The sequence below is a fragment of the Trachypithecus francoisi genome, unplaced genomic scaffold, assembly GCF_009764315.1.
Source record: "Trachypithecus francoisi isolate TF-2019V2 unplaced genomic scaffold, Tfra_2.0 Lachesis_group0, whole genome shotgun sequence".
Classification (NCBI taxonomy): Eukaryota; Metazoa; Chordata; class Mammalia; order Primates; family Cercopithecidae; genus Trachypithecus; species Trachypithecus francoisi.
This window is the reverse complement of record NW_022681453.1, coordinates 25601320-25627113: the sequence shown is the minus strand read 5'-3', so window position 1 is coordinate 25627113 and position 25794 is coordinate 25601320. Positions and strand designations below refer to the sequence as shown.

At 38.8% G+C, this 25794-nt stretch overlaps 2 protein-coding genes across 2 annotated transcripts in view; one reads left to right on the top strand and one right to left on the bottom strand.

Moving 5' to 3' along the window:
- Positions 1 to 25794, top strand: part of DNAH12 (dynein axonemal heavy chain 12) — a 236638-nt gene that overhangs the window by 71542 nt on the left and 139302 nt on the right. The window contains exons 17-28 of the mRNA XM_033210211.1: positions 5115 to 5300; positions 6289 to 6489; positions 8308 to 8502; positions 9864 to 9985; positions 10081 to 10363; positions 13172 to 13291; positions 14678 to 14834; positions 15065 to 15237; positions 21588 to 21740; positions 22010 to 22249; positions 22860 to 23105; positions 23453 to 23572. Coding sequence (XP_033066102.1) covers positions 5115 to 5300; positions 6289 to 6489; positions 8308 to 8502; positions 9864 to 9985; positions 10081 to 10363; positions 13172 to 13291; positions 14678 to 14834; positions 15065 to 15237; positions 21588 to 21740; positions 22010 to 22249; positions 22860 to 23105; positions 23453 to 23572 — 2196 coding nt within the window. The remainder of the gene's footprint in view (positions 1 to 5114; positions 5301 to 6288; positions 6490 to 8307; positions 8503 to 9863; positions 9986 to 10080; positions 10364 to 13171; positions 13292 to 14677; positions 14835 to 15064; positions 15238 to 21587; positions 21741 to 22009; positions 22250 to 22859; positions 23106 to 23452; positions 23573 to 25794) is intronic.
- Positions 18952 to 20702, bottom strand: LOC117083034 (elongation factor 1-alpha 1-like). Its single transcript, XM_033210207.1, has one exon. It carries the CDS (start codon positions 20638 to 20640, stop codon positions 19252 to 19254), a length of 1389 nt encoding a protein of 462 aa, XP_033066098.1. The 5' UTR covers positions 20641 to 20702; the 3' UTR covers positions 18952 to 19251.

Genomic DNA, 25794 nt, shown 5'->3' with positions numbered 1-25794 from the left:
ATGATTAGATGAAGGCTTTTGAGTCCAGATAAATTGTTGACCTATGGATTCTGAATCTTAAGAATTACTCAAGGCCAGTCACGGTGGCTCATGCCTGTAATTCCAGTACTTTGGGAGGCTGAGGTGGGCAGATCACCTGAGGTCAGGAGTTTGAGACCAGCCTGGCCAATATAGTGAAAACTCATCTCTACTAAAAATACAAAAATTAGTTGAGCATGGTGGTACATACCTATAATCCCAGTTACTCAGGAGGCTGAGGGAGGAGAATCGTTTGAACCCAGGAGGCAGAGGTTGCAGTGAGCTGAGATCATGCCTCTGCATGCCCAGTCTGGGCAACAGAGCAAGACTCCAAAATTACTCAAGAAAGCCTTGATAGAGCTATTCTCATCACCAAGTGCTAATGAGGAGAAATAGAAAGGTTTGGAAGCAGGCTGGGTATAGTGGATGACACCTGTAATCTGTAATCCCAGTGTTTGGGAGGCCAAGGTAGGAGGATCATTTGAGGCCAGAAGTTCAAGACCAGCCTGGGTAATATAGTGAGACCCTACCTCTACAAAAAATAAAAAATTAGCCAGGCATGGTAAAAAAAAATTCAGCTGCACCTGAAGACCCAGCTACTCAGGAGGCTGAGGTGGAAGTTTGAGGTTGCAGTGAGCTATGATTATACCGCCACACTCCTGGGCACAACAGAGTGAGACTCTGTCTCGAAAAAAAAAAGGGGGGGGGCATAAATTTACTAGGGCAGACCACTTAGCCTACACTAAGTGCAGCAACACAGGGTAACAGTTTATTGGGAAGGATTTGGAACCACACTGCTTAGTTATAGCACAGTTCTCCACTTGGCAGTGGCATACCTTGAGCAAGATATTTAGCCACTTGTGCCTTGGTCCTCTCATTTATAAAGAGAGAATAAGAACAGCTTTTTGACAGTCAGTAATACATCCTTAAATTTCCACTGTCAACATGTCCAGAGCGCAAACTCTGTGATTGGATGCAAGCATTGTTCCTGTCTATGTCTAGTCATCTCAGAGTTTTCATGACTGCCTGATTTTTTTTTAACTTAAAAATTATTTTCAATGTTGAATACACTTGCATGGTCTAAAAAATAGAGAAAGATGTATCTGAAAAGTCTCCTCATGGTTCTCACCTGTATAACTCAGGTGATCAATGTTATTACCTTCTTGTGTATAGTTCCAGAGTTTTATTACATATATAACAATGCGAATATATATTCTTATCCTTCTATCTTTTTAGATAAACTGTAGCATATGATGTATATGATTTTATTTATTTATTTTTTTTATTATACTTTAAGTTCTAGGGTACACGTGCACAATGTGCAGGTTTGTTACATATGTATACATGTGCCATGTTTGTGTGCTGCACCCATTAACTTGTCATTTACATTAGGTATATCCCCTAATGCTATCCGTCCTCCCTCCCCCCACCCCATGACAGGCCCCAGTGTGTGATATTCCCCTTTCTGTGTCCAAGTGTTCTCATTGTTCAATTCCCACCTATGAGTGAGAACATGCAGTGTTTGGTTTTCTGTTCTTGTGATAGTTTGCTGAGAATGATGGTTTCCAGCTGCATCCATGTCCCTACAAAGGACATGAACTCATCTTTTTTATGGCTGCATAGCATTCCATGGTGTATATGTGCCATATTTTCTTAATCCAGTCTGTCATTGATGGACATTTGGGTTGGTTCCAAGTGTTTGCTATTGTGAATAGTGCTGCAATAAACATACGTGTGCATGTGTCTTTATAGCAGCATGATATATAATCCTTTGGGTATATATCCAGTAATGGGATGGCTGGGTCAAATTGTATTTCTAGTTCTAGATCCTTGAGGAATCCCCACACTGTCTTCCACAATGGTTGAACTAGTTTACAGTCCCACCAACAGTGTAAAAGTGTTCCTGTTTCTCCACATCCTCTCAAGCACCTGTTGTTTCCTGACTTTTTTTTTTTTTTGAGACAGAGTCTTGCTCAGTCGCCCAGTCTGGAGTGCAGTGGCGCGATCTTGGCTCACTGCAAGCTCTGCCATCCGGGTTCCCGCCATTCTCCTGCCTCAGCCTCCCAAGTAGCTGGGACTACAGGCGCCCGCCACCACGCCCGGCTAATTTTTTGCATTTTTAGTAGAGACTGGGTTTCACCGTGTTAGCCAGGATGGCCTTGATCTCCTGACCTCGTGATCCGCCCGCCTTGGCCTCCCAAAGTGCTGGGATTACAGGCATGAGCCACTGCACCCGGCCATTTCCTGACTTTTTAGTGATCGCTATTCTAACTGGTGTGAGATGGTATCTCACTGTGGTTTTGATTTACATTTCTCTGATGGCGAGTGATGATGAGCATTTTTTCATGTGTCTGTTGGCTGCATAAATGTCTTCTTTTGAGAAGTGTCCTTTGCCTACTTTTTGATGGGGTTGTTTTTTTCTTGTAAATTTGTTTGAGTTGTTTGTACATTCTGGATATTAGCCCTTTGTCAGATGAGTAGATTGCAAAAATTTTCTCGCATTCTGTAGGTTGCCTGTTCACTCTGATGGTAGTTTCTTTCGCTGTGCAGAAGCTCTTTAGTTTAATTAGATCCCATTTGTCAATTTTGGCTTTTGTTGCCATTGCTTTTGGTGTTTTAGACATGAAGGCCTTGCCGATGCCTATGTCCTGAATGTTATTGCCGAGGTTTTCTTCTAGGGTTTTTATGGTTTTAGGTCTAACATTTAAGTCTCTAATCCATCTTGAATTAATTTTCATATAAGGTATAAGGAAGGGATCCAGTTTCAGCTTTCTACATATGGCTTGCCAGTTTTCCCAGCAGTATTTATTAAATAGGGAATCCTTTCTCCATTTCTTGATTTTTCAGGTTTGTCAAAGATCAGATGGTTGTAGATGTGTGGTATCATTTCTGAGGGCTCTGTTCTGTTCCATTGGTCTCTATCTCTGTTTTGGTAGCAGTACCATGCTGTTTTGGTTACTGTAGCCTTGTAGTATAGTTTGAAGTCAGGTAGCGTGGTGCCAACAGTTTTGTTCTTTTAGCTTAGGATTGTCTTGGCAATGTGGGGTCTTTTTTGGTTCCATATGAACTTTAAAGTAGTTTTTTCCAATTCTGTGAAGAAAGTCATTGGTAACTTCATGGGGATGACATTGAATCTATAAATCACCTTGGACAGTATGGCCATTTTCACAATATTGATTCTTCCTATCCATGAGCATGGAATGTTCTTCCATTTGTTTGTGTCCTCTTTTATTTTACTGAGCAGTGGTTTGTAGTTCTCCTTGAAGAGGTCCTTCACATCTCTTGTAAGTTGAATTTCTAGGTATTTTGTTCTATTTGAAGCAATTGTGAATGGGAGTTCATTCATGATTTGGTTCTCTATTTGTCTGTTATTGGTGTATAAGAATGCTTGTGATTTTTGCACATTGACTTTGTATCCTGAGACTTTGCTGACATTGCTTATCAGCTTAAGGAGATTTTGGGCTGAGACAATGGGGTTTTCTAAATATACCATCATGTCATCTGCAAACAGGGACAATTTGACTTCCTCTTTTCCTAACTGAATACCCTTTGTTTCTTTCTCCTGCCTGATTGCCCTGGCCAGAACTTCCAACACTATGTTGAATAGGAGTGGTGAGAGAGGGCATCCCTGTCTTGTGCCATTTTTCAAAGGGAATGCTTCCAGTTTTTGCCCATTCAGTATGATATTGGCTGTGGGTTTGTCATAAATAGCTCTTATTATTTTGAGATATATTCCATCAATACCGAATTTATTGAGAGTTTTTAGCATGAAGGGCTGTTGAATTTTGTCAAAGGCCTTTTCTGCATCTATTGAAATAATCATGTGGTTTTTGTCTTTGGTTTTGTTCATATGCTGGATTACGTTTATTGATTTGCATATGTTGAACCAGACTTGCATCCCAGGAATGAAGCCCACTTGATCATGGTGGATAAGCTTTATGATGTGCTGCTGGATTTGGTTTGCCAGTATTTTATTGAGGATTTTTGCATCAGTGTTCATCAGGGATACTGGTCTAAAATTCTGGTTTTTTTGTTGTGTCTCTGCCAGGCTTTGGTATCAGGATGATGTTGGCCTCATAAAATGAGTTGGGGAGGGTTCCCTTTTTTTCTATTGATTGGAATAGTTTCAGAAGGAATGGTACCAGCTCCTCCTTGTACCTCTGGTAGAATTGGCTGTGAATCCATCTGGTCCTGGACTTTTTTTGGTTGGCAGGCTATTAATTATTGCCTCAATTTCAGAGCCTGTTATTGGCCTATTCAGGGATTCAACTTCTTCCTGGTTTAGTCTTGGGAGGGTGTATGTGTCCAATAATTTATCCATTTCTTCTAGGTTTTCTAGTTTATTTGCACAGAGGTGTTTGCAGTATTCTCTGATGGTAGTTTGTATTTCTGTGGGGTCTGTCCTCCAATTTAAAAAAATTTACCATATTATTACTTATACAAAATTAAAACATGACTCATATAAATATAAAATAGGGAGCCAGGCATGGTGACTCATACCTGTAATCCCAGCCCTTTGGGAGGCCAAGGCAGGTGTCAGTCAGCAGAGATAAAACATTGTTACATTTTGGGATTTTGGCACAGATATTTTCCCCATTCACGCTATGTGTGTGTGTTTATAACTATATATTATATATTTCTGCAAATAGTATAATGAATTTGAATTTCTGAAATAATACCTTTTTTTTTTTCCTAAATAGAGACAAGGCCTCACTCTGTCACCCAGGCTGGAGTGCAGTTTGCAGTCTTAGCTCACTGTAACCTCAACTTCCTGGGCTCAAGCAATCCTCCCACCCCAACCTCCCAAAGTGCTGGGATTACAGGCATGAACAATTGCGCCTGGCCCTTCATTCTCCTTTTTTACTCTTGTAATTTTCCTGGCTATTTTTACATGCTTATTTTTGCAGGTGAACTTTAGGTTCATTTTCTTAGTATCTCTCTCCTTCCAAATCTAATTGATGTTTTGATTGTACTGATAGAAATGTATTAAATAAACTGAAGAAATGTGATCCTTATACCATCAAGGCTTCATCTATAGAATCTATATGTGTGGAAGTCAAATGAGTGACTCATTTTGTTTATATTTTTGCCATTAGGAATATATTCCTACTGTCTCCATTCTGTGCAATCCAGGAATGAGAGCTCGTCATTGGAAACAGATGTCAGAAATTGTAGGCTATGACTTGACTCCAGACTCTGGAACTACACTGAGAAAAGTTTTAAAATTAAACCTTACCCCATACTTGGAACAATTTGAAGTGATAAGTGCAGGTGCAAGCAAGGTAAACATAAAGATCAACTGAAATACTTTATGTGATGACTTTGTTAATCAAGCAATCATAGTTTTTGTTGGGGTTGAATGTGTACAGTACTGGATAGCAATGGGAGGTGGTGGGGGAGAGTAATAGAATACCACTCTCCAGCTGGGCATGGTAGCTCACGCCTGTAATCCCAGCACTTTGGGAGGCCGAGGTGGGCAGATCACCTGAGGTCAGGAGTTCAAGACGAGCCTGGCCAACACAGCAAAACCCTGTCTCTAATAAAAATACAGAAATTAGCTGGGCATGGTGGTGGGTGCCTGTAATCCCAGCTACTCGGGAGGCTGAGGCAGGAGAATTATTTGAACCCGGGAGGTGGAGGTTGCAGTGAGCTGAGATTATACCACTGCACTCCAGCCTGGGCGACAAGAGCAAAACTCTGTCTCAAAAACAAAACACTCTTCCCCCCCCCCAACAAAGTGTGTGCTTACTTGTCCTGAATCCAGATGAGAAATGATTCCTTTGACCTCCTCTTAATTCTGCCACATTCTGATGTTGTTGGATGATGTGCTAGTGTTGGTACATAATTTTTTCATTAAGAGTCCTGTTGTATGTGTGGCATGTGATATGTGTGTGTTCTAGCAGGGTAAGTATGGCCCTAAAGAATGGGTTCTTGAAGTACACAGAAAACATCTTCAGACTATGGACTGTCTGTAGAAAGGCCACTTCAGAGAAAGTCCTACAGGTATTTTATTCTCTTGTCCATTTTTAATATTGACAGCAGTAGTTTTCATAGCAAGTGAATTTTTTAAAACTACGTAATCGTTCTCCTTAGGAATTTTTAAATTGTTGAAAAACCTTCTAACTTAAAAGTTATACTGTAGTCACAGATTATCTTAAGGAAATGATAATGTAATACATCAAATGCTTACTGAATTCACTAGGGAAAGTCAATATAGTAAATAAGATCCTTTCTTCACCCTCCCATTCTTTCTTCATTCCTCCCTTTTAGGAATTTTCATTAGAGAAAGCCATGAATACAATGATAGGAACTTGGGATGATATTGCTTTTCATATAAGTCTATATCGTGACACTGGAGTTTGTATTCTTTCTTCAGTGGATGAGATTCAGGCCATCCTTGATGATCAAATTATAAAAACTCAGACAATGAGAGGCTCACCTTTCATCAAACCATTTGAACACGAGATCAAGGTATGTTAAATATGATAATCAGCTCTTGGTCATTTATACAGATTGCAATCCTATTACATATATGCTCTCATGGTAATAAGTAGCCGATTGAATGGCTTTTTAAGTGTTTATTCAAATCATAGACCTATAATCTTGATATTTTATTTCATAAAATACAAAATGATATTCAAAATTTAATATAGAAATATATACATCTGAGACACAAATTATTTTTAAAAGAAAAATGTCTTATTAAAATCTTCTCTAATGGCAGTGATAGACTCGAGAGGAAAACAGGTGGTATTACTTATTCTAACTTAAGAAAACCTAAACCTTGTTTTATGCTGCATTCTTGAAACTTGTAGTAACTATGCTTTAATTATAGTTGTAAACAGCTAGCATGAGGATCTTTTAGAGTATTTAATGAATTATTGTTCCCTTGAGAAAAACGAATGGTATTTGAGGCTCCAAGATTATTTCATATCTTATTGGATATGAAAACTATTCTAACAGAGGCCTATATAAATTGGGGAAAGACAACTGGATTTTTTACCCTGATATCAATTGATTTCAAACTATGTTTCAGATGCTGCTTTAGGAACTTTACACTTATTAACCCACTTGATCCCTGCTGCAGGCCTTCAAAGTAGGCACTATTATTATCTGTATTCATAGACAAGGAAACCAACATATAGGAGGATAGGTAATTTTCCTAAGTTCATCTAGCTAATAAGTGACAGAGCTGGGGTTCAAACCAAGGCAATTTGGTTTTAATATGAGCATAAATAGTGTTTTATAGAAGATTTTGGCTGTCATTATTTGGAGAAAACAGAGTAATGTTCTTCCAAGAGAACATAAGGCTGGACATTATCCCAAGAAGCAGGCTAACCTAGCCTTTCCTGATAAGATATTACTTTTTTGTAGAAATTTACTTGTCTAACAAGAGGAATTTAGAAGACAAATTTAAAAGCTGTCTTACAGATTTTTTAAAAATCGAAGATATGGACTTAATCTCTTGACACTTAGACCTTAGGCATATATTTAAGAACCAAAGAGAGATATTATATTAATGGTCTTTGGCTAATGAAATATCTTGTCATTTCTAGGGGATCTATGAGAATAAGGAGACTTATTTCATTTTATTTTTCATTTCAGTTCATTTTTCTCCAAATTGTGTTGATGTAGAGCAGGATTTCTCAACCTGTCACTGTTGATATTTTGGGCTCTATAATTCTCTGTGATGGGAGGCTGTCTTGTACATTATAGGTTGTGTAACTGCATCTCTGGCCTCTACCCACTAGACATTAGTAGCATCTTCCCCCATCAGTTTTGACAACCAAAAATGTCTACAGACATTGTCAAATGTTCCCTGGGGTGGGAGGCAAAATTGCCCGTGGTTGATAACCACTGCTGTAGAGCAGGATATATTCTTGGATGGTTTTGGGACTCCAGATGGCTCACCTAGAAATTAGGAAACTGATCAAAATAACGTTACAGTCATTTCCAATTGTGAGTTCCAGTGATTTAGGAAAACCTCAGACCTCTTAGAATTTTTTTATATATATATATTTTTTTTAAAATTATACTTTAAGTTCTAGGGTACATGTGCATAACGTGCAGGTTTGTTACATATGTATACTTATGCCATGTTGGTGTGCTGCACCCATCAACTCGTCAGCATTTTTTTTAAGCCTTTGTAACACATACACAAGTAACCTTAAGCTGTAAGATGTTTGCACTTATTTAAAAATAATAGTAAATTTAAAATGTATTTTCCTTGCTATAATTTATAACCTTTCTTTAATAACTAGAATTTAGTGCAGTATACTTTTCATTAAGGCCTGGGAGGACCGCTTGATTCGAATACAAGAAACAATTGACGAATGGTTAAAAGTGCAAGCTCAATGGCTGTACTTAGAGCCCATCTTTTGTTCTGAGGATATTACGCAACAGATGCCAGAAGAAGGGCGTCAATTTCAGACAGTAGACAGACATTGGAGGGATATCATGAAGTTTTGTGCAAAAGATCCAAAGGTGAAGTGTTTGTTTTCTCTCTCACAGTAGGTGAACCTTTGTTTTTGGAAATTAAATAAAACGTGACTTTTTTCTGAATATAAAAATTAAACTTGCTCATTGTATACAAACTGGAAAGTTCAGAAAAATATGAAAAAGCATAAAAGTATTAAAATAAGTTTACTTTTCAATTCATAAGATATACTGCTTGTAACTCTTTAGTATACCTGGTGGAGTTGCTTCAAATGTACATCTGATTCACATGCCTTCTACTATAAACACGCACTGCTCTCCTCCTCATAAAATAAATAGATAAATCAAATCAAATGGAGAGAGGAGAGAGTGAGAACAAGAGAGAGGGAGAGAGAATGAATAGTGTAGGTGACTCAACTGACATTCTACTAGTGACTCTGTATACTCGGAGTGATGGGGAAGAATCTGCTGTTCTCTCCATTGGTCTCAAGTCCTATGTCTCTCCCAGTAAATGTTGAAAAACAGACTATATTTTTCATACACACAGTGCACATACTCCATAGATGTGCATCCACTTTTTCATCTGGCATTCAATTTAAGAAATAACAATTTATTCCCATGCTGAATGAAAAACTAGCTGTGCTGGACTTACTGCGAGTCAGTAGTGCACTGAAATTCATGAGTTTTAAGGATTTTGCTTTACCTGTTGACTTCAGAATCTTTGTGAAACATGATTTCTTATAGATCAGAGATCAGCAATTTTTTTCTGCTAAGGGCCAAGTAGTAAATATTTTAGGCTGTGCGGGACAGGTATTTTTTGCAGCTACTCAATTCTGTTGCTGTTGCAGTGAGAAAGCAGCCAGAGATAATATGAAAATGAATGAGTGTGTCTGTGCTACAATAAAATTTTATGGACACTGACATTTTCATATGTCACAAAATATTCTTCTCTTGATTTTCTTAACTTCTGAAAGTGTAAAAATAATTTTTAGATTACAACCCATACAAAAACTGACAGCAGGCTGGATTTGGTCTGCAGGATGTAGTTTGCCAACTCCTTGCTGTAGATTGTTACATTTATGGTTGACAGTAGTAAAAGTAAGAATTAAATCGAGCACCGGCCAAACAGACTTTTCTCACATCATTCAAAATAATATAGGAGAAATGACAATATGCATGACAATCATAACTTGTCATTTTAACTAGTGTCTTTGGATAAATATTTAACTCATTGAATTTTAATAGTTTTTACATTACAAAAAATTTCACTGCAAATTTTATAAACCTTTGACTTTTTTTGTAAACCTTTTAACATTAAAAGATTTTAATGTATAGTATAGATTGATATTTAAGTCTTATAATTATATCTGGCATAAAAGTGCTGACTTGAATGAATGTGTTTCGTTTAGGTTCTTGCTGCCACTTCTTTAACAGGTTTATTGGAAAAACTGCAGAACTGCAATGAACTTTTGGAGAAAATTATGAAAGGTCTTAATGCATATCTTGAAAAGAAACGTCTTTTCTTCCCTCGGTATGATGGATAATCAATTGTGCTGTAATTAAAACCATTTTCTTATGTGTGATGAATTATAACTAAAACTTTTGTATTTGCATGTTTTTCCCTAGTTTTTTCTTCTTATCTAATGATGAAATGTTAGAGATTTTATCAGAGACCAAAGATCCTCTTAGAGTTCAGCCACATTTAAAAAAATGCTTTGAGGGCATTGCTAAATTGGAGTTCCTTCCCAATTTGGACATTAAAGCCATGTATAGCTCTGAGAGCGAGCGAGTGGAGCTGATTGCACTCATTTCCACATCTGCAGCGCGGGGTGCTGTGGAAAAGTGGCTCATTCAAGTGGAAGACCTAATGCTCCGGAGTATTCACGATGTGATCGCTGCAGCCAGGCTGGTGTGTTTTCTAGGATTTGATGTATACCCTATATTCTGCAAATGCTTTGTTTAAGAGGTTTTGAAAACCAGTAAATTAACACTTAAAGTACTTACTATTTTAAATCGTCTATTTTCTTTAATTCTTTGTTTCTAACATTATTATTAATATAACGATATTGCTATGAATTGAAAATAGTATATGATTGTTATAAAAGAGGAAAGTTATTATGAGAGAGAAAAATAAGAGGTATATAATTTAGAATGGGGGAAGGTCCAGTGATAGGCTATTAGAGGAGGTGATGTTGAAACTGAAATACAAAGGATAGATAGGAATTAGCCAGGTAAAGAACAAGTGAGAGAGCATCTAGGTATCCTATGTAAAGGCCCTGGGATCAGAGAGAACTGGGGATTTGGGAGATCCTGAAAGAAGACAAATATGTCTGGATAGAGTAAGCAGAGTGGAGAGTAAAGTAACATGAGGTTGGAAAGGAAGGCAGTTAGGAGTTTGCATTTTATTTTAAATGCAATGGAACACCATCTAAATATTTTAATCAGGGAAGAGACATAGTCTGATTTATATTTTTATACCACTATGGCTATGGTATAAAGAATAGATTAGTGGAGGTGTGAAAACAGGAAGGCAAATTAGGAGACTCAGATTAGCTCAGATGAAAGATGATGTGGGCTGGCTTGCCAGAGATTCAGGTTCAAAAAATAAAAACCAAAAATAAAGGAAAAAAGATGTGGTCTGTTACTAGGCAAATGGCAGAAGATATGGAGCAAAGTAGAATATTAGAAATAAATTTTGTAGTTAATTTCAACAGGTCTTGATGATGAACTGGTTGTAGAATACAAGTGTAAGCAGGGGGAGGTCTCAAAAATCACTTTTAGGCTTCTGATTTGAACATATGGGGGGCATTTACTCTGGGTGATTCCTGGAGGAGAAGCAGGTTTGTGGAGGCTTAGGGGAAGATCAAGAGCTCAATTTTAGATATATTAAAATTGAAATGCTATGAGCTAGGCTAGTGGATATGTTTCATAGGCAAACAATCCTGCACATTAGCACATGCAGATCTGCAGGACAGTTCTCTTCAGATATGAGTGGTAGATGCATGACCTAGTTCACGTACTGCATTTTACACTTAAACAACTACTTAAGAACTCAAATAAGATGAACAAACATTAAAGGGGGATATGTAATAAATTTGAAAGAAAGATAACACTTGGCACTACATGTATCTCACTTATGTTAATTCAATTAACCTAATCTTGAATGATAAACACATGTATTTCTGCCTTTAGGACCACAAAGGAGCAGTTGTAAAGTAGTAGAATAGTTTTAAAAGGCATCGAAGCTTTATATTCAGCAACTCACTATATGTGAGTGACTGTTCTTTTTCCTTCACCGAGAGTCCTATGAAGCTCATCTTCTTGTGGTGGCTATTCTGTTCAGCTTCAGTGTTCCTACAGATAAATCTTGACTTTTTCTCTCCTTTTACTATTTATGATTCAAAGCAAACTAGAACACATAGGAAAGAACCACCATTGTCCCTGAAAGTATTTCCTTAATTAGTATAGAAATTGACCTTCTGTGTACCTGGCAATGGCTCTCAGTCACAATTCATCCTTCTTTGAAGCTTAGGTCAGCTTATCATTTGCATTTATTTCTAAATATGACTAAGAAGCATTTTACAACAATACTGATATCCTATTTTAACATTCTTATATATATAAGATGATCTTATTTTATTGAAAATATAATTTGCATTAGCATCAGCTTCAAAATTCATTCTGTAGTTGTTTTCAATTTACAGTTCAGATCTGCTAAAATCATTTACTGTTAAAAAAAGCTATTTTTAAAAAGATTAAACCTCTCCCTCCATAAATACATTTAAATGCATTTTGAATATCAAAGTGTTAGAAAAAATGAAAGTATACCTTGAATTCAAAACTACAGATTGTTCAATTGTACATAATTGAACAAATATATAATTGTGAAATTGTATGCCCTGGTCATATAAGTTTTCAGAAAAGCTATGGATAAATAATACAAGGGCACTATTAGTGCAGTTTTTAACTATATTGTATAGTCTCCTTTTCAATTAAATCTTGGCATCAATATACATAATCTATTTGACTAGTTTGTTGTTGTTGTTGTTTTTGAAACAAAGTCTGACTCTGTCACCCAGGTTGGAGTGCAGTGGTGTGATCTCGGCTCACTGCAATCTCTGCCTCCCGGGTTGAAGTGATTCTCCTGCCTCAGCCTCCCTAATAGCTGGGATTTCAGGTGCCCGCCACCATGCCCAGCGAATTTTTTTTTGTATTTTTAGTAGAGAGGGGGGTTTCACCACATTGGCCAGGCTGGTCTCGAACTCCTGACCTCAGGTGATCCATTGCCTCGACCTCCCGAAGTGCTGGGATTACAGGTGTGAGCCACCGCACCTGGCCTTAACTAGTTTTTTTTAAGTTTACTAAAATTTTTGTATTATGATAGAAGTAATAGGTATTCTATATGGAAAACTTGACAACTCTCCACAGCAAAGGAACATAAAAATCACGTGGAAATCAACTTCCAGAAGAATCAACAGTTAAATCTGCCCGTTATTAACATGTTGGTGTTTATCTTTCCATTCTTTTATAAATAAATATTTTAAAAACATAATAATTACAAAATTTGGAGGGAGTCTTTTAGTCATTTAACAATTTTATGACTATATGATATTCTAGCCTATGTAGGTACCAAATATTGCACTTCTCTATTGCTAGATATTTAGCTATTTTTTCTCATGCAGCCTTTTAAAGTTAGAAATTTATTTTAATTGTTCAGGCTTATCCAGAATCTGCAAGAAGAGACTGGGTTCGAGAGTGGCCTGGCCAAGTTGTGCTTTGTGTTTCTCAAATGTTCTGGACATCTGAGACACAGGAAGTTATAAGTGGTGGGACGGAGGTAAAGCATTGTGTGCTTTTAAGTAACATCATTCATTCCAGGTTTTGTTTTATTTTATTTTATTTTATTTTATTATTTTTAGAAATGAGGTCTTGCTATGCTGCCCAGGCTGGTCTTGAACTCCTGGCCTCAAGAAATTCTCCCACTTCAGCCTCCCAAAGTATTAGGATTAGAGGCATGAGCCACAGTGCCTGACCCCATCCCGTGTTTCTTAGTTAGCTTATCTATTGTTTGCAAAGATAATACATCTGTCAGTTTCTATATATAATCTTAAAATTATAACTTCATTGAGAACATGTTCTTTTTATTTTTTTTTTTGAGACGGAGTTATGATCTTGTTGCCTAGGCTGGAGTGCAATGGCATGATCTTGGCTCACTGCAACTTCCGCCTCCTGGGTTCAAGCAATTCTCCTGCTTCAGCCTTGTTCCAAGTAGCTGAGATTACAGGCATGTGCCACCATGCCCGGCTAATTTTGTATTTTTAGTTGAGGTGGGCTTTTTCCATGTTGGACAGGCTGGTCTTGAACACCCAACTTCACGAGATCCGCCTGCCTTAGCCTCCCAAAGTGCTGGAATTACAGGCATGAGCCACTGCACCTGGCCCAAGAACTTGTTCTTAATATTTTAGTGGGCTTAGACAAAATCACTCACAAAATTCATTTCTCCGTGTGTGTGTGTGTGTGTGTTTAGAGACAGGGTCTTGCTCTGTCACCCAGGCTGTGCAATGGCATAGTCATAGCTCAGTATAATCTCACACTCCTGGGCTCAAGCTATCCTCTTGCCTCAGCCTCTGAATAGCTAGGACGACAGGCACACACCACCACATCTGGCTAATTAAAAAAAAATTTTATAGAGACAGGGGTCTCTCTGCTTTGCCAGGCTGGTCTTGAAGTCATGTCCTCAAATGATCTTCCCACCTTGGGCCTGGCACCATGGCTCACGCCTGTAATCCTAACACTTTGGGAGACCAAGGCGGTTGGAACACTTGAGGTCAGGGTTTCGAGACCAGCCTGGCTAACGTGGTGAAACCTCGTCTCTACTAAAAACACAAAAAATTAGCCAGACCTACTGGCACATGCCTGTAGTCCCAGCTACTCAGGAGGCTGAGGCAGGAGAATCACTTGAACTCAGGAGGCGGAGTTTGCAGTGAGCTGAGATCCTGCCACTTCAGCCTGGGCAACAGTGACTCTGTCTCAAAAAAAAAAGATCCTCCCATCTTAGCCTCCTAGATGCTGGGATTATAGGCATGAGCCACCACGCTTGGACTCATTTCCATATTGAGATAGATTAAGAAGTCAGAATTGTTTTATAAAAGGCTAAATATATAAAAATACATGTTTTAAGTATGATATGACATCAATTAGATTGCCTTTTTTTATTTTGTAGGGATTAAAGAAGTATTATAAGGAACTTCAGAACCAACTGAATGAGATTGTTGAGCTGGTAAGGGGAAAGTTGTCTAAGCAGACCAGGACCACTCTGGGGGCTTTGGTTACTATTGATGTCCATGCTAGAGATGTGGTCATGGACATGATTGAAATGGGTAGGTGACTTTTTCTTTGATTTTTAAAGATAAAATGTTGATAGCATCTGGAAACAAAGACTTGTACTATATGTATTTTTCTCTCCAGAATTTTTTTAACACAATCTTTTTTATAAGTTGGCAAACATGAATTATTTTTTAATATTTGCTGTTATAAAAGATAAAATACTTATTTTAAAAATTATTTCCATGTAAGGATCATGTGTCTTATTTTACCTTATTTTTTCTAGGTGTCTCACATGATACAGATTTCCAGTGGCTTGCTCAGCTCCGATATTATTGGGAAAATGAGAATGCCCGAGTTCGTATCATTAATTGCAATGTAAAATATGCTTATGAATATCTTGGTAACTCACCTCGACTTGTCATTACACCTCTAACTGACAGGTGTTACAGAACGTTGGTATGCTTTTAAATTATCTTAATTCACACACGGTGAAACCCCGTCTCTACTAAAAATACAAAAACTAGCTGGGCGAGGTGGCGGGCGCCTGTAGTCCCAGCTACTCGGGAGGCTGAGGCAGGAGAATGGCGTAAGCCCGGGAGGCGGAGCTTGCAGTGAGCTGAGATCCGGCCACTGCACTCCAGTCCGGGAGACAGAGCGAGACTCCGCCTCAAAAAAAAAAAAAAAAAAAAACAATTACTTTTTGCTGTAACAACATCTTTTCTCACTTGTCTTACCTGCAGTAGTTGAATAGTTATCCCTTTCTAATCCCAAATTCTCTCTATGCAAAATTATAATAATGAATATTTACTTCTGGTGCTTTTGTAGCATACAAGACATTTTACCGTATGAAAATTGTGAGTCACTCTGATTGGGGGTAATTAGGAAAAGGGGAGTATTGACAATATAATGACTAAACTGGAGCTTTGGAAAATGGTATCAGTTTTGCAGTGGAGTCTTGGGAGAGATGACAGGAAGATGAGGAAAGTACATTTGGGCCTTAGGACACCAAATAAGTGCTGTTAAATAGGATGGAGAGATGAAATGTATGGGTGTGGTGCTGAGACCTGAGATCCAGAACTGAAGCTATGGAAGACACAGCTGTAACTATAAAAACCCTGGGAATGTGGTTGCTAGATAAAATACAGGATTCCCAGTAAATTTGAATTTCAGACAAACAACAAATAATTTTTTCATATAAGTAAATATGTCCCAAGTATTGCATGGGACATACTTACACTAATAAATTATTCATTGTTTATCTGAATGGTAGCAGTGAAAATTACCCAAGTCACATGAGACCAAAATATGTTACCTGTGGAGCATATCTGTATCAGTACGAGACTGCAGCAACCTCAATTCTTACCTCCTCAGAAGAAAGAATTCGACTGAGGGGCATAAGGCGGAAAGAGACTGAGGCAGGGTTTAGAGCAGGAGCGAAAGTTCATTAACAAGCTTTAGAGCAGGAACGAAAGGGAGTAAAGTACACTTCGAGGAGGCCCAAGCAGGTGACTTGAGAGATCAAGTATGCAGCTTGACCTTTTGACTTTTATACATTGGCATGCTTCCTAGATCTTGCATTACTTCTCCCCACTCACCCAGCTCCTGAGATCTTATGGGGAAGCAGCTGATCACCAGTTTCAGGTGTTTTCTATTTGTTAGGAGAGGCCCATCCCTGGCATCAGCTGTGACCAATTATTATTTCAGCGAGACAGTTAACAACCCCTGACCATCAACTGGTGGTCACTGGACTTTCCTGGTGTGTGTGGGGTGGGGAGCGCTTTCTGGCTCTGCTCATACCTGACTAGCTAACCACTGTAATAGAATTTTTGTTTTGCTTTGTTTTGTTTTGTTCTGAGACAGAATCTCACTTTGCTGCCCACGCTGGAATACAGTGGTGCCATCATGGCTCACTGCAACCTCTGCCTCCTGGGCTCAAGGAGATCCTCCTACCTCAGCCTCCCAAGTAGCTGGGACTATAGGCAGATGCCACCACACCCGGATAATTTTTGTATTTTTTTAAATAGAGATGGGGTTTCAGCCATGTTGCTTGCCCAAGCTGTTCTTGAACTCCTCAAGCCATTTGCCTGCCTCAGCCTTCCAAAGTGGCTCAAGCCATTTGCCTGCCTCAGCCTTCCAAAGTGCTGGGATTGCAGACATGAGCCACTGGCCCTGGCTATTTTTCTGAAATAAAACTGAACTGGGCATTCTGTATTTTTATTTGCTAAATCTGGCAACCCTACCTATGGGAATTGAGAAGGAGCATCAAGAAGTACCACTCTACCTGTGCTGAGTAAGTGAAATTAAAGTGTCTTCGAATGAGTTCTCTTAAAACAGAAATGAAGTGGCAATTCTTGCCAAAGGATTAGGTAATGTTCTTAGTAAAAACCTGTAGGGAAACAAGGACAGCAGGATGGGACAGTAAAAAGCTAAGCAAAGATGTGGTTTCAAGAGACGTACAGTTGCAGCCTGATCTCACAGGGTGCTCTGAAGCATGAATGGCATGAGTTATTCCACTTCAAAGCCAGCGGGGTCTGGCTTTTGTACCTGTTTAATGTCATTGACTAAGGGTCACCCCTGGGGCAGGGATATGAGTAAGCTTTCAGGCATTTTCTTGCTGATAAGGAGAAAAGAGCAGCTGTGAACTATTTGCAACTGACACAGCAAATGGATGAATGCAATGGCTGGGTAAAGGGGCTTTGGGTAGGGCAACAATGGGGTCTAGGAGAAAAGATTTCACCAAACTCTTTATTGGGTAGCTGCCTGTGGGCAGGGAGGCAGGGACTATGTCTGTCTTGTTCTCTACTCTAGTGCTGAACAAGGACACAGTTATCCCTAAATATTTGTTGAGCAGATTAATTCAAGATAGGATGTCATGTCTGTTACCTCTGTGAAGTCAGAAGCTGTGATATGCTTGTAAGGTGGAGGTTAACAACTTTGAGTTGTAAAAATCAGAATCATATTCAACACCTTTTTTTTTTTTGAGAAGGAGTTTCGCTCTTGTTGTCCAGGCTGGAGTGCAATGGCGGGATCTCAGCTCACCACAACCTCCACCTCCCTGCTTCAAGCAATTCTCCTGCCTCACCCACCTGAGTAGTTGGGATTACAGGCATGCGCCACCACGCCCAGCTAGTTTTGTATTTTTAGTAGAGATGGGGTTTCTCCATGTTATTCAGGCTGGTCTTAAACTCCCTACCTCAGGTGATCCGCCCACCTTGGCCTCCCAAAGTGCTGGAATTACAGGTGTGAGCCACCCCACCAGGTCACCTTTTTTTTTTTTTTAATTGAGACAGTCTCACTTTGTCACCCAGGCCGGAGTACAGTGGTGTGATCTTGGCTTACTGCAACCTCTGCCTCCCAGGTTCAAGTGATTCTCCTGCCTCAGCCTCCCACGTAGCTGGGATTACAGGCGTATGCCACTGTAATCACCTGGCTAATTTTTGTATTTTTAGTAGAGACAGGGTTTCGCCATGTTGGCCAGGCTGGTCTTGAACTCCTGACCTCAAGTGATCCACCTGCCTATGCCTCCCAAAGTGCTGGGATTACGGGCGTGAGCCACTGTGCCCACCCGGAATCATGTTAAATGCTTGAATACAACACTAGACATTGAGAAAAAGTCTCCTAATATATTTATTATTCATAATAAAGATAACATGTTTGTGAACATTTTCTTAAAATTGAAAAGGAAGAGCCCGAGGTTTTCAGCAATCAAGTTAATGGGCATTAACAATATGGCATCCATTATAAATTTAAAATAGATTGGCCAGGTGTGGTAGCTCACGCCTATAATCCCAGGACTTTGGGAGACTAAGGCAGGAGGCTTGCTTGAACTCAGGAGCTTGAGACCAGCTTGGGCAACATAGTGAGACCTCTTCTCTACTAAAAATACAAAAAATAAACTGAGTGTGGTGGCGTACACCTGTAGTCTTAGTTAGTCGGGAGGCTGAGGTAGGAGGGTTGCTTGAGCCCAGGAGGCAGAGGTGCACCTAGTCAAGATCTCACCACTGCACTCCAGCCTGGGCAATAGAGCGAGACCCTGTCTCAAAAAATAAAATAAAACGGATGAAGTATCACTGATATTGCATTTTTTACACTAGCTGTCTCTCTTGGATTTTTAAAATAAAATAAAAAATATTTACCATTTTGTGGTTTACTTATTTTTTAAAATAGACCTTTTTTTTCTCATTAAACTTTTTTAATGGGTCTCAAAATTCTATGACAAATTTTTGGTCAAGTTGTTTCCATTAAAAAGTACTGATTTTAAAAACTAATAACTTAAAACTGCCACACACATAAAAGAAAACCAAAGTGGTCCACAAAACATTCTCCTTTCCTTCTGAAGGTTTTACGATGCATTGTTATCGTTAACCAGTCTTTTACTACTAAACTTAAATGGCCAATTGAAACAAACAGTTCTGAGGCCGTTCTTCCACCACTGATTAAGAGTGGGGTGGCAGGTATTAGGGATAATATTCATTTAGCCTTCTGAGCTTTCTGGGCAGACTTGGTGACCTTGCCAGCTCCAGCAGCCTTCTTGTCCACTGCTTTGATGACACCCACCGCAACTATCTGCCTCATATCACGAACAGCAAAGCGACCCAAAGGTGGATAGTCTGAGAAGCTCTCAACACACATGGGCTTGCCAGGAACCATATCAACAGTGGCAGCATCACCAGACTTCAAGAATTTAGGGCCATCTTCCAGTTTTTTACCAGAACGGCGATCAATATTTTCCTTCAGCTCAGCAAACTTGCCTGCAATGTGAGCCGTGTGGCAATCCAATACAGGGGTATAGCCAGCACTTATTTGGCCTGGATGGTTCAGGATAATCACCTGAGCAGTGAAGCCAGCTGCTTCCATTGGTGGGTCGTTTTTGCTGTCACCAGCAACGTTGCCATGACGAACATCCTTGACAGACACATTCTTGACATTGAAGCCCACACTGTCCCCAGGAAGAGCTTCATTCAAAACTTCATAGCGCATTTCAACAGATTTTACTTCAGTTGTAACATTGACTGGAGCAAAGGTGACCACCATACCGGGTTTGAGAACGCCAGTCTCCACTCGGCCAACAGGAACAGTACCAATACCACCAATTTTGTAGATATCCTGGAGAGGCAGGCTTAAGGGCTTGTCAGTTGGATGAGTTGGTGGTAGGATGCAGTCCAGAGCCTCAAGCAGCGTGGTTCCACTGGCATTGCCATCCTTACAGGTGACCTTCCATCCCTTGAACCAAGGCATGTTAGCACTTGGCTCCAGCATGTTGTCACCATTCCAACCAGAAATTGGCACAAATGCTACCGTATCGGGGTTGTAGCCAATTTTCTTAATGTAAGTGCTGACTTCCTTAACAATTTCCTCATATCTCTTCTGGCTGTAGGGTGGCTCAGTGGAATCCATTTTGTTAACACCAACAATTAGTTGTTTCACACCCAGTGTGTAAGCCAGAAGAGCATGCTCTCGGGTCTGCCCATTCTTGGAGATACCAGCTTCAAATTCACCAACACCAGCAGCAACAATCAGGACAGCACAGTCAGCCTGAGATGTCCCTGTAATCATGTTTTTGATGAAGTCTCTGTGTCCTGGGGTGTCAATGATAGTCACATAATACTTGCTGGTCTCAAATTTCCACAAGGAGATATCAATGGTGATACCACGTTCCCGCTCAGCTTTCAGTTTATCCAAGACCCAGGCGTACTTGAAGGAGCCCTTTCCCATCCCAGCAGCCTCCTTCTCAAATTTTTCAATCGTTCTTTTGTCGATGCCACCGCATTTGTAGATCAGATGGCCAGTAGTGGTGGACTTGCCCGAATCTACGTGTCCAATGATGACAATGTTGATACGAGTCTTTTCCTTTCCCATTTTGGCTTTTAGGGGTAGTTTTCATGACACCTGTGTTCTGGCAGCAAACCTGTTGCGAAAAAGCAAAAATAGACCTTTTTTTGAGCAGTTTTAGGTTCATAGCAAAATTAAGAGCAAAGTACAGAGTTCTCTTATTCCCCCACCCCGCTTATATGCACAGCCTTGGTCACTTAGCCCTACTTTTTCTAAAGAAGTTAAATTTGAAACTCTCGTGAAATGGACTCCATAGTTAGAGCTGACTGTAAATTATGTTTCTAAAAATTTCCAGCCACTATTCCAGTCATTGTGGGGACCCAGGAATAATTCAAATACTGCTGATATTTTCATTAAGCACCTTAAAGACTAATTGATGAGAAAAAAGAATGTACGTAATTAAGTATAATACAAGGTAGAAAGTGATACTACTGGTAATGAGAAATATAGAACAGTTTTATGGGTAAGTAGAAAATGGATAACATACCAAGTGTAAAAGGCAATAGCCAGGCAAATTATAGACAGAATTATATAATAAGTCATCTGTTTCTTTTCCCAATGATAGGTGCCATTTATAGATCTCACTTTCTGGTGTTTTACCCTCTTTGCGGTGAGCCATCCAGAATGTATCATTATTGTCCTCCACAACCATCTCCACAAACACTTCTAATTAAAACCTTTCTGAACCAATTTTACCCCCACAAGGCTAGATTTTGTTTTTAAAGGCAAATGGGATACCTATGAAAGTGTAAGAAGACATGGAAGTTTTGATACATTTTCACTTTTTTGAACATTTTAAAATGCTTTCTCTTTGAGCAGCTAGAAAAATTTGTGCTAAACATTAACTGAATAATGTAATTATATAATGGCTTCTCTGAAGCTATGGAACAGACTAGATCCATTTGGTAAACAAGTGTCTGTTGATTTTTTAAATTTAAGCATGGATTTCTTTTCACATGTATTTTTCATTTCAGATAGGTGCTTTCTATTTAAACCTTGGAGGTGCTCCAGAGGGGCCAGCAGGCACAGGAAAAACTGAAACCACCAAGGACTTGGCTAAAGCTCTTGCTGTACAGTGTGTGGTGTTCAACTGTTCTGATGGGCTAGATTATCTAGCAATGGGAAAGGTAGTTAAATTGCTGAATCAATAATATTAAATGTTACAAACGTACAGCTAGGTCTAATTGGATAAATGGAAGCAAACTCATGTTTAAACATATGAATGTGGTTTGAATATTATTTGGACTTTCATTTTAGGAGTAAAGACCTTGTTTTTATCCTTGGAACTTTTACTGAATTTAACTTTCAATTCTGGCTTAAAGTGTTAGATATTTGTTTTAAGAGATGATATCCTTTCCTGAGAAAAAATTCACTTTCCTTTTTTCTTTGTCCTTAGTTTTTTAAAGGATTGGCTTCTTCTGGTGCTTGGGCTTGCTTTGATGAATTCAATCGAATTGAGTTGGAAGTGTTGTCAGTGGTAGCTCAACAGATCCTTTGCATTCAGAGAGCCATTCAACAGAAGTTGGATGTGTTTGTTTTTGAAGGGACAGAACTTAAGCTCAATCCGAATTGCTTTGTGGCTATTACCATGAATCCTGGTTATGCAGGACGCTCTGAATTGCCGGACAATCTTAAGGTAATTTTATTTATTTATTTATTTATTTATTTATATTTTTGAGCCAGAGTCTTGCTCTGTTGCCCAAGCGGGAGTGCAGTGGCATGATCTCGGCTCACTGCAACCTCCATCTCTCGGGTTCAAGTGGTTCTCTTGCCTCAGCCTCCCGAGTAGCTGGGACTAGAGGCTCATGCCACCACGCCTGGCTAATTTTTTGTATTTTTAGTAGAGACGGGGGTTTCACCGTGGTAGCCAGGATGGTCTCAATCTCCTGACCTCGTGATTCGCCTGCCTCGGCCTCCCAAAGTGCTGGGATTACAGGCGTCAGCCACTGTACCCCAGCCAATATTTTTTAAGAGTGTAAGTTTGTGAAAAAAAAAACCCAGCATAATCCATTCAAAATGATATTTCTTTCATAACATTGTAATTTCCCTCCCAAAACTTATTTAGACATCTAAAAAAATATTAACTGCATAAAAATATTAAAAGTACTACCGAAAAAACTATAGTTTAGAAAAAGGTGCTGCATTTGGAGAATAAGCTTGACAACACCACACCTTGAATGCTTATGCTCAGCTTAAAAACAGCTTCATTTATGTAAATGATATATTTCATTTATTTTATACTTCAGGTTCTTTTTAGAACAGTGGCTATGATGGTTCCAAACTATGCCCTTATAGCAGAAATATCCCTCTACTCCTACGGATTTTTGAATGCAAAACCTCTGTCTGTGAAAATAGTAATGACCTATAGGCTTTGCTCAGAGCAGCTCTCATCACAATTTCATTATGACTATGGAATGCGAGCAGTAAAAGCCGTTTTAGTGGCTGCTGGCAATCTAAAACTAAAATACCCGAATGAAAATGAAGATATACTTGTAAGTATTAAATATATGCATTGTGAAAGTTTCAGTAGAAAGATAATTTTCTTTAGTGAGGTTAATCAGGAACTACAAATAGGCACTTGAGAGGGTGTGCTTTGTCTTTTCGTATGAGGTTGAAATGGTAGTTTTTTGGGTTATGTTATTGTTATACTTCATATGAATATGAAGACTTTTTGGCTCGATAAGCATAGTATTGGCTTTTTATTATAGGGATTCCATAAAGCAATGTAAAATAAACTTTGACTTTTGGCTGGGGGGTGCGGTGGGTCGGGTCGGGGCGGGAGAAGCGGGGTTGCAAATGCTGGCAACTAACTTACATTGCACTTTTTGGGTAATTTTAGCTTCTTCGATCAATTAAAGATGTAAATGAACCAAAGTTTTTATCACATGATATACCTTTATTTAATGGAATAACTAGTGACTTATTTCCTGGCATTAAACTTCCTGAAGCTGACTATCATGTAAGTAAACACATGAAAAAGACTTATTCAGCATAATAAATTCATCTGATGACTCAATTGTTTACCAAGATTTATTAAATGAGTGAAATTATTCTGTTTTGAGGAAAATCCCCTATTTTGACCACTTATTGTTAATAACAGTAAGTAAATTTGGGTACCTTCTATTAAATGATACCAAAGTTAACCTGTCAAGATGTAGGTTAAACAGGCCAGGCACAATGGTTCACACCTGTAATCCCAGCACTTTGGAAGGCCGAGATGGGTGGATCACCTGAGATCAGGAGTTTGAGACCAACCTGGCCAATACTGCAAAACCCCATCTCCACTAAAAATACAAAAAATTAGGCATGGTGGTGTCCCACCACTGTACTCCAGCCTGGTCCACAGAGTGACTGTCTCAAAAAAAAAAAAAAAAAAGTATTTATTATTATTATTATTGAGACAGAGTTTTGCTCTTTTTGCCCAGGCTGGAATGCAATGGCACAATCTTGGTTTGCTGCAAGCTCTGCCTCCCGGGTTCAACCAATTCTCCTGCCTCAGCCTCCTGAGTAGCTGGAACTACAGGCAAGCACCACCACACCCAGCTAGTTTTATATTTTTAGTAGAGATGGGGTTTCTCCATGTTGGTCCAGCTGATCTTGAACTCCCAGCCTCAGGTGATTCGCCCAGCTCAGCCTCCCAAAGTGCTGGGATCACAGGCTTGAGCCATTGTGCCTGGCCGAGAAAAAATATTTTATTTTCTATCTTGTGATTTAAAATACTAGTATGCGTACTGTAATAGTATATTACACTATTGGGTAATATATAGTATTGCATACTAAATACTATTGTGTATTTTATTAGGTAGAAATGAAAGCAGTAAAACGTCCTGTAGGTAACATAATAAGGCTTTGTTTCTCAAATTTAGGTAGTACGCTCACTTTATTTTTAAAGGAAACAGTCCTTAACACAAACACACACACAGTAACTATGGGTAGTGATGGATATGTTAGATTGTGGTAATCATTATATAATGTATATGTTTGTCAAATCATCATGTTGCACCTTGAATGTATATAATTTTTATTTGTCAATTAAAAATTAAAAATAAAAAGACACCACTCACATTTCCAACTTCATGTAATTTATACATATTATAATGAAGCCTAAATATGTATATACTCATCTGCTGCTTATAGCTGTTATAGAAAACCAAAATACAATTTAAAATTAATTACAGGCCAGGCGTGGTGGCTCACACCTATAATCCCAGCACTTTGGGAGGCCAAGGCAGGTGGATCACGTGGGGTCAGGAGTTCGAGACCAGCCTGGCCAACATGGTGAAACCCTGTCTCTACTAAAAATACAAAAATTAGCTGGGCATGGTGGTGCATGCCTGTAGTCCCAGCTTCCTGGAAGGCTGAGACAGGAGAATTGCTTGAACCCGGGAGGCGGAGGTTGCAGTGAGCCGAGATCGCACCATTATATTCCAGTCTGGGTGACAGAGCAAGACTCCATCTTCAAGTAGAAATAATAAAATAACATTACAAACAAAACAATCTCAAATTCAATTTAATACAATTAATGAAATATGTGCCTGAAACTAATTTGTCACTTTACGGGAATTTCTATTGTGAAATGTACAGTGAAGATTCTCTTGAGTTCAGCATTCATAAACCACCTTTTGCCAAGTGATGATTCAATTCTTCCACGTCTTCTCTTTACTGATAGGACTGCAACATGTTTTTGTTTGAGCTGTCAAATCATTAAGACATCACTTAACTTAAAGCCATCTTTATTTTTTTGTCTGTTTTTTAAATTCTTATGCTCAAATACTAATATGCATTTTATGGCAGATTAAGGTGACTATCAAGATGATTCAGGATGTGCTAGTATGATTTTTAAACACTGGAATGAAAACATAAAATTTTAATATTTTCTTGAAGAACTCTTATATACTCTTATGAATATAGCAATGAATCCATAGATTCCAGTTGGAAAAATAGTGCTAAATTGCCTTTTTGCTTTTTAATGTGTTCTATATTTGTTTTACTGACTTTTAGATTTCAAAAAATGTTTATCACTCCATTTTATCTTCTCTGTTGGCTTTATAGTTTTACCTTAGTGATCACTCCACAGATTGCAGTATATATCCTTGGCTTATTACAACTTTACAGTTAGTATTTTACCAGTTAACAAAAAATATAAGCACCTTAAATGGTATAGTTTCATTATCCACTTAC